This window comes from Ornithodoros turicata, unplaced genomic scaffold, assembly GCF_037126465.1.
Source record: "Ornithodoros turicata isolate Travis unplaced genomic scaffold, ASM3712646v1 ctg00000843.1, whole genome shotgun sequence".
Classification (NCBI taxonomy): Eukaryota; Metazoa; Arthropoda; class Arachnida; order Ixodida; family Argasidae; genus Ornithodoros; species Ornithodoros turicata.
In genome coordinates this window covers 905,633-914,930 of record NW_026999404.1, presented here as the reverse complement: position 1 = coordinate 914,930, position 9,298 = coordinate 905,633, and the positions used below count along the sequence as shown (strand labels likewise).

General features: G+C 48.6%; 1 protein-coding gene and 1 long non-coding RNA gene across 2 annotated transcripts; one reads left to right on the top strand and one right to left on the bottom strand.

The window, feature by feature from the left end:
- The first annotated feature begins 4,950 nt into the window (after positions 1-4,950).
- On the top strand, positions 4,951-6,668 carry LOC135375275 (uncharacterized). Its single transcript, XM_064608019.1, has 3 exons — positions 4,951-5,564; positions 5,999-6,035; positions 6,319-6,668. The coding sequence occupies exons 1-3, from the start codon at positions 5,238-5,240 to the stop codon at positions 6,393-6,395; spliced, it is 441 nt and encodes a 146-aa protein (XP_064464089.1). The 5' UTR covers positions 4,951-5,237; the 3' UTR covers positions 6,396-6,668.
- Positions 6,669-7,047: 379 nt separating this feature from the next.
- On the bottom strand, positions 7,048-9,174 carry LOC135375276 (uncharacterized). Its single transcript, XR_010417200.1, has 3 exons — positions 8,733-9,174; positions 8,162-8,660; positions 7,048-7,366 (listed from the first exon to the last, which is right to left on the bottom strand). It is a non-coding gene; the product is annotated as an uncharacterized LOC135375276 (long non-coding RNA).
- Positions 9,175-9,298: the final 124 nt, after the last annotated feature.

The window sequence follows — 9,298 nt, the reverse complement described above, 5'->3', positions numbered from 1 at the left end:
TTCACCGTGGGATGTAGTGCCACTGCGCAATCAAATTTACGAAAACCGTCTAGAAAGCTACCGTGGACGGGCGACACGATCCTCGCATGACGTCGAAAAGTCCCCGTGCCATATTCTACTCAGCGCACGTGCTGCTGCTCTGGTCAACGTCCCGAGTCACATGTTCGGCCCTGCCAGGTGGATAGTTGACGTCACGACGTACCCTCCTCCTGCCCTCCTCCTCTCCTCTTTCGTCTGCTGTCACCGTTCTTTCACAGGAGCTCATTTGGAGTGTTGCGAAAACACGCCGAAACAACAAAACTAAAATATAATAATGATAATAATACTATAGAGACCAGCTGCAAGCTCCCGTCCATTTTTGGTTTGCTGTTTCTGGCCTTGGCAGACCTAGACCGAGAAGAGCGCTTCTCGCATTTCAGAGGAACACGAGACGCCGAGCGACTGAGCTGAATGCGCAGTGCTTAGCATTCTCCACTGCCTGTATACGCTACGATGGTTTGCCTCTGCACTAGGGTTTGGTCGCTGGTAAAGTTTGGAGAACCACGTGACGAAGTCTGTCCACTCACGAGGCAGTAATAATGGGGTATTCTTAGGCCGATGGGGGACCACAGAAGAGACGACCTGCGCCTTGACCTTGAAATGTTATCCTCTTAATTGGGGTAGGGCAATGATGTCGCTCCACCTGCAGTATAGGGCTGTTGCAGCAAAGTTTGCGCAACGCCACCCCACCTCACCACTTCATCATCACAATATATATGTTGTTGTTGTTGTTGCACAACGCCATTTCGGGCCCGATCGGCCACGGATCCAAACAGTAGGGAGTTCATCAGCGGGTTCTGCGTGGTGTTTCGAGCGGTATGCGTCAAGGAGAGCTACAAAATCTGTAGGAAACCCACAGAAAAAGCGGTGCATCTCGCCAGATGCGAACAACTCGAGACCATGTGTTTCAAAGTGCCACGTCGTCTACTAAACTACCGCGCGTTGCGTATTTTGGGGTGCTGGTGTTGCTGCTCACTCGCGCCACCTGGCCCCCAGAAACAGGTCTATAGGGAGAGAGGGAAGCTGAGAAGCTGCGCAGATAGCTGACCTATTTGCCTGCTGTCTTCTCTCCATCTGTCCACGTCTGTACGCCGCTCATATAGCCACAGTTGCTTCGCGACGCTAACACGGAATTTAAAAAAAAATCTTGCATGAAAACACCCGCGCGGCGCATGTCGCGTGCATCGCTAATGTTATACATGCACGCAGTTTCCCACTCGAAGCGGCGTACTATCTCTGGCTGCGCGTTATCAAGCAACCCGCCAACCGCAGTGGCAAACATCGTCCTCATCAACGCCTCCTCATTTCTAGTCCCCATGAAGACAATACAACCCTCTCATAAAAGAACGCGCTCATCTTTTTACGCCAAAGATAACGTCTGCCCAACTTTCTCTATCTCGCTCTCGGAGGAAATGTCCAACCAATCACGCGGCGAGATGGCGCGGCACTTCCGGTCTCGGCACCGGAAGTGCTCGTACGGCCGTCCAATCACCTCTCGGAACGCACGAGTGACTCTCCTGCCGGACACTTTAGCCGTCGCCTCGTAAAAGTAGGAGATACGCGTCTCATTTTATTGCCATCTGTTCTTGTTTTTCGCCCCCTTTTTACGAGTTTTACAGCCCGAAAGGGTTTCGCGAGAGGGATCAGTATTTTACGAGGGTCGTAAAGAATGTCGGGAGATGTTGGCGGGGTAGATGGCGTTGGTCGCTAACCCTTTTTACGCGTTGAGGTAGTAGGTAGTACGGGGGCGGTAATAAACTGGGGGCGAGAGACGGAAGACTGGTTAACAAGTTTGACGAGTTTGATGCTCTGGTCGACCAGCGCTCTCTTTGGGGTCGGTTCCGGAAGCAAGACGTTGTTTTCCGGTTCTATCTGGTCCTGTATCAACGTTCCCTTCTTTCCCTTTTCGGGAGGGAAATATGGGGCACGATATCATTGCGAGTTAGGTTAAATGCCTATCGATTGCACTGCGCTGATGCGATATCTCTGGGCTTCCGATTTTGGCACGAGCTTTTGTAGCCCTACGGAGTATTAAAGGCGAAGTGCTTCTAGCAGATGTATGAAAGCCCTTCCACATTGAGAGTCGCCATTTTGGATCAACTCTTGGTCAGCTACGGCAACTTGAACGCAGTCATGGGAGGGTAGAACGGTGGTTCATGTAGTCGAAGTGGAACGCCCTGCTGTATGATTGGCTTGTACTTTTGACGTCGTCGGATATGCGTGCCCGATGAGCATGGCGATGGGGTTGACGGCGGGAGCGATGTCGAAAGTAAGGTACATGGGCGAACGTTGGGCATTCTGTGCCGAGTGTTAAAGCTTACCACCATCTCATCCGTTGCCATTTACTAGTCTAATGGATATCCCTTCAACTTAGCGTTCAACTGTCATTAGTGTCATTAGTTTTGCACCTTGTCTGTGCGTCTGCATCAATACTCGCACACCCGCAACAATAGCGGCCCTCTGTTGCTCTCTATCTCGTTTTATTTAATTTCGATTTCGGGTATGGTCGCCGCCCTCAACGACTTCCTAAAAAAAAAAAAAAGACAAACAGGTGAGAGAAAGGAGAAGCTGTGACGGCGCAGACCCACCCCATTTGCACCCGCAACCGGAAATTGCAAACCATGCCAGCCCGGAACTAGTATAACACGGATACCGGAAGTCAAGCCGAAGAAACGTCGATCGAGTGGTGGCGCTCTGTCCGCTTTCAGTGTCTTTTTATTTATTTATTGAAGCTGCTTCATGGAGAACACAACTCACGCTGCATTCAATGCACAAAAGGCTGACATTTATTCGGGATTTTTTTTCTTTTTTTTTCATTGTCAGGGCATAAATGTGTCATACATAGCGTGCACTTTATGTGTGGAGAATGCACGTGTCGCGCTATAAGCTTTGTGTATAGGTGTTATTAACGGGAGATGTTGGTCTATGTGCACACTCGTGTGTGAAGCTCAACTTGTGAACAGCATCAACGCTTAATGGCGTCTATATTTGTCACCTGTCAGATACAGCTTCGATGGAGTTCCGGTTGCTTTTGCTGTAAGTTCAGATGACTTAATTTCGGGGCCACGGCTAATCAAACAGACCCTTGTACGCTATTATTTTCGCTTGCAGAATTTAGTGCGTATACTCGACTCTACGTAATGTACCGTTTTAATCGACGAATCAAATCAAGGTAATGATGTGAAAGGAGTGAATTTAATACCCCGCTGGGCAAATCTGCCCAGAGGTGATTGTGCAATGGAGCATCATGTGTGGGTTAAATATCACAATGAAGATTCCGAAGCCAGGACTACGGTAAGCCATGATGACTTCGTCGACTCTGAAATTCGAAGCGTCATGGGAAGAAACGAATAGGAAGATTTTAAAGGGAAAGTTCGCTCACTGACATCGTTGGAATAAATATGACTGGCAAGAGTATTTGACGCGAAACAACGCCCCTTCTTCTTCTTCTTCTTTTAACTGGATGTTTGCTGGAGCTATGTGGTGACTTCATATGTCGCCTGCAGCTCCATTTCTTGTAGGTGGTATAGGTGATATCCACAGAAAACTCTTTAGCATGTGTCGTTCTTGAGTGAATGACACGTGATACTTTTGCTTTGGGTCTCATGTTTTTGAGTTCAGGTTTAGAAGCGGTCTGCGATGCGGCTTTCTTTAAGAAAAACGAATTCCATTCGTAGTTAGTCGTGACAGTTGACGGTGGACCAGCGCCTATGGAGGAGCAACCGGAGAATCTCCTCATCGGCTCCAGTGTTGCAAACATTTTAGACGAACGATCCGTCAAGGTAGCCAACCGGTTCCGCCAGAATCCGCTACACCTTGCGATGAAGCTGCTAAAATCCGCTAAACGCTGAAAAGTGCCTGAACATGTTGAGATTTATGTAGATTGCACCTATATTTATCGTGTTCAGAAGATTGTTTTGCATTCTCGTTCATTTCTTCTTTCCGACGTTCCTGGCAACTTCGGGAGAGAGGTCGTACTCGAAGCAGCTCTTCCCATGCCGTCTCAAGCCTGAACGGATTGCCAGGATGGCTTCGACCATGTCTCACTATATTTTATTGCGCAACTTGTTGTTTATCAAGTTCAGCTAGCTGAAGGTGCGATGAACAACAACAACAACAATAAATGAAGAAGTGATGATGACATGGGGTGCGATGAAGATCCTTTTTGAAGTGCAGAAAAAGCGCGTTCTTCATGATAGCTGAACATTTGGACCTATGCATCTCATATTCCTTTGCCACAGCACAGGATGATCGGCGGTCAACACTGAACTGTGTTCAGAAATAAAAAGCGCTGACCTCTACCTTGACCCTCATGCGCTGGATCGGCTTCTCGGGGCGATGCGGCATGTCTGTTGACGGGACGTGAAACGTCCCAGTGCCTTTCTGTGCTTTGCGCTGTCTCTGGTGCCGTCAAGTCTGAGTACTTCGCACCCAGCACACAGCCACAGAACCGGCACTCCATCGTCACTGTCCCATCTGCCGCCGTACTGCACCGTAGCCATGCAATAGCAATGCAACGATCCCGAAGCCATTCTTTGCGAAATTTTTTATTGTAAACCATTTTTGACATTTCGGGGCACACTGCCACAGACGCTGGTGAAACAGAGAAACTAACCCATGGGAACTCCACTTCGCATTGGGAACGGCAATCGGCCGACTTTGTGGGCTGCTACAAGGGGCAGCAAGATGTCGTTGCGCATACAAACTTTAATTCGTGTTCTGGCGCAAAATTTCCCTCCCTCGCAGGCTATATGTCGTCATCTCCCCATGTAAACAATGCTGTGCTGGGTGACAGCAACATTTAAGACCTTATATTAAGGTCATTTAGTAGTTATGGCCTTAATTTCGCGCCTTAAAGGGATAGTCGCATCCGGAAGCGTGTTCCGGAACTATTATGGTCATGTTCCCTGTCGTTCATAATGTACGCCGGCAAATTTTCTCCGCACAAATCCACTTGGTTGACTCAGAAACGATTTTTAAATGTTCGCGCTTCCGGCGCGCACGGCAATCCCCGCAAGGCGCCGACACTGGATGACGTCACCCGGATAAACCAACCATCAGGAGGCGCTCCTTCCCGCCGCAGATTCTGTGTGTGTCTGTGCGTGCGGCTGCCCCTTTTTCTTGTTGTCTTGTCGCGTTTGCTTTGAAGTACTTTGAACCATAGCGTGTGGCCTAGGATTTCACGCCGTTGACGTGCGATGTCACAGCCAGGAAACCGGTGCTACGTGCTCAGGTGCAGAAAGACTTATAACGCGAATCCCGAGCTTACATTTCAACGACCTCGCAATGGCGAAACGAAACGAAAGTGGGTGGCAGCGATCGCCAGCCACTACTGTGGTGTGGCCCAAGGATTGAATGTTTCACGCGTCTGTTCCTGCCATTTCGCCGACGACGCCTATTTTGATGAAGATGTATTGCAAGTTCGGCTTGGGCTCCGGCAGAAACAGAAGCGGCTGAAGATTGACGCCGTGCCTACCACCCCTACCACATTCGATCAGGAACAAGGGCAGGAACCAGTAACGGAGGTAAGTGACAATTTTGCGTGGTCACAGCTATACGCTGCGATGAAAAATGTCAGTTGTCACAGTAAACATAATCGCGAACACCTGGCCTCGCCGCCGATTGTAACGTCACAGTCACACCGGCTACTAATGTACACAAATTATTACAATGATTGCAGCATCCTGACGCAATAGTACGCGTACTCTAGAGAAAAAAGATTGGTGTGTTGTTGCTGTGCTAATTGTTGCCAGTATTATGCAGGAGTAACGTAACACTCCCACATGACAGCATTATTCTAATATTATTGCAGCTAGTGGATGTTTCTACAGTTCATAGTGTAAGCCTGATGGTAGCATTCAGGGATGTGAAAGCATCGCAATCTGTGTTTGGCTACGTCCGAGACACTTGCATCAGTATTCTACTGCAGCCTTGTTGCTAATTTCTGACTCTATTTCAGGCGGCAGCAAGCACGTCAACGGAATCAACTGGATTTGGTATGTTTTCTCAAGCCACGAAAATATTGCAATTCTTTTTGCACGTCCCACAAAATAATGGATATGTACGAGCCCTGAAAATTGTAGAGTTCTGTGAAAGGAATCTTGTGTGATGCAGCAGCCAGCGTTTATAACGTAATGTCGACAGGAAAATAACTGTGCCAATGAAACAGGGACCGCAAAGGGGAAGATTTATTTGCATAGTCATTTTTATATTTGTTATTGTACCTGCTAGGCCCTCAACATATTCTTTTGAGTGTTAACACTCAAGGCCATATTTCAGATGTGGAGGTCATGGCTGAAGCAAGTGCTGGGGACCCACTTCACGGCGCATCTCACAAGGGGGTTGTCATCCCCTGATTCCAGGAAGAGGAAAACAATGGACACAGACTTGCATAGCGTATTAGTACACCAGATATGGATCTGCCAACATGAACCCTCCTAACATCCCTGTGGCAGCGTACCTGTAACCGCCCAGACTTCACACCACATTAATGTAGAACCACGGCACAACATAATAAAATAGCTTAGGTTTATTTGCCTCCCATACATAATGGGAGGCAAATAAACCTATGCTATTTCGTTATTCCCACTCCGTCATACTCCACTGTACAATAAATCGATACAATTATAGGGTCATTCTTTATTCCCGTCCCTACACCGCATTGAAAATCTGCACAGAATTCAAAATATTCCCACCTCGGCACTAGCTTAGTGCAGTACAGTCTGGATTTGATGCCAGAGCTAATACTGCCACGTGTAGTAGTTTTTGCTGTACAGATGGGTCGACAGTCTGTTGACTGCAACTGGAGATACAGAGTGACAAGACAAAACATCCCCCACACTGCAATGACGAAAAGACGAAGATTGCTGTAAGACGAAAATTTTGCTGACACAGGCACACTTCGTGTAAATGAGCCCTTGGTCATCCCCCTTGCCTCCCATCAGAGGTTTAGGAGGATACTATTGGTGTCTGGTGTACGGATAAATCTATCCGTACACCACACACCTATAGTATCCTCCAAAACCTCTGATGGGAGGCAAGGGGGATGACCAAGGGCTCATTTACACAAAGTGTGCCTATGTCAGCAAAATTTTTGTCTTGCGACTACATGTCTCCAGTTCCAGCCATCAGTATGCACCAGCTTGTCTCTCTGGTCAAGACACCCTTGCTTCGATGGTCGTAACGCTGATAGCCTTGATAGGACGTAGATGGGAACTCCCTCCTGATGGCTCGGACAACGCATCCAGGAACCTGTCGTCTGTTCCTTGGACCAAGGTATCCCCAGACCCATCTCGTGAATGACGAGTATGCCGTGAACCTCAGGCACCTGGAAAAGACAAATCCACATGACATTTCTTTTTGTTTAGCATTATATCTTGTGGGCATTTGCATACCTGCCAAATCTCCCACAGTGTTGGGAAAACAATGGCCAGAACAGAAGAACAGACACTCTCCCAACCTTGGAGTTCAAAGCCTGTGCATTCCTTTCTTAGTTCCGGGGTCTCCCGCATGTTGAATGTGGAAGGTTGGCAGGTGTGCAACATAGTACAACAGAAAAATGGTCCGCCTCTTTCAGGATGAACCCGATTCTAACAGCTAACTCCCTCCCGAACCAGCTTCCCTCCAATTCCGGCAAAATCCAATTTCTCCCAAAATATATTACTCTTACATTCTTCAGTAACATGCTCCCCCCCCCCCCTTTATTGGCACCTCAAATGCTTCTGTTTTCAGACTTGTAAGACTATCCTTCAGAATTCCCACTGGATATCTGTCAATCAGAGTTTTGTGTTGCCAATCAGGCCATGGCTAACTGGCATAATTGAGAGCATATCGAGAGTGTTTCTTCACTTTTCCTAATGGAATTGTTGGACCAGGATTCTGGGTCGTTCCACGGCTGTCGGCCACGCTTATGATTTATGGGGGACAAACTGGTGTAGGCCAAAAGGCTGCTGAGAATGTATACAACCCCTGTCCACTTTAGGTTCGACAATTTGCGTAACCAACAACACCCGACTAGCACCCGAGTTTACCCTTCCGAATCTTGATGGGAGGTCATTTAAACCGAAAAAAAATCATTACGGTCGTAATCACAGCAAACGGAAGAGCACTGCAGCAGGCTTACCTGTGGTCCTGGGGATTGAGTCGCCTAAAATGTTGATCATAGCGGCAGAATTGAGGCGCGTACACCACTAGAAGCTCCCTACGGAGGCAGATGTCCCTGAGTAATGGGTGTTGTGTTATGAGTGAGCCAGAAATCCCACATTGGACCCCCTCCGATCTAACCCTGGGAACGAGGCTTAGACGGAAGTGAGCACAGTCTCGAACAACTGCGGGGGGGGGAACCCCCCCCCGGACCCCCCCCCGCGCGTGTAAAATGTACTGACCTAACCTAACCTAACCTCACTACAGAATATGCACATTACAGCGCAATTTATTACTAGCGACGCGCGACTTCCGGTTAGCCTTGTTCCCAGGAGGGGGGTCCGATATGGGAATTTTGCAATTTCGGTTGTGTTATGCACTGCACGGCGGCACTGTTGCACATTTCTACCACCCTGGCAACAGAATGGCAACACAGGCGCTCGTCGGGCTCCTGTGGGTCGCAGACTCCACACAGACACCTGCCGACAACAATTTCAACATTCTAAACTGTTTCGCACATCCGACGGCAACCATGCAAAGAGATACGTCACCTGAAAATGTCATCCCGCGGGTTAGCCGCAGCCACATCTCGTGCCTGGTCGGCGGGTTCCAGAGGCATTGGGTCCGTAGAGTATGGGTCATCATCCAGCATTAACTCGTCGCCGCTACCGCTTACATGTTCATCAGAATCTCCCCCAGACAGAGAAAATCACTCTCGTTTTCAGACTCCATGTTTGCTACCTTCGCTTCGCGATCGCCAAACAGGCGCGCGGCTCGCATTTACCCAGGGCGTGCGCTGATTGGCTTTATCCGGGTGACGTTTGCTCCCACTTTTAGAGAGCGAGGGCGCAAGGATTCCGGTTTCCTTTTCATCGGATTGCGCGAAAAGTACGCCGCGGATCGAAATGGTATTTTCGGGCCCATTTCAGTGCTCGGCAAGGAATTAGAATTCGCATTAGTTTCGAAATTGACCTCGGAGAATGCGACTGTCCCTTTAAGGACAAATCACTTCTGCCGCGCGAGTATAGCACGAGATTACGGCTCTAACTCTACTATATCAGGCCTTAAATGTTGTCGTCTGACAGGGGTATTGGTGGTGTGTGTGTTCTCCAAAACG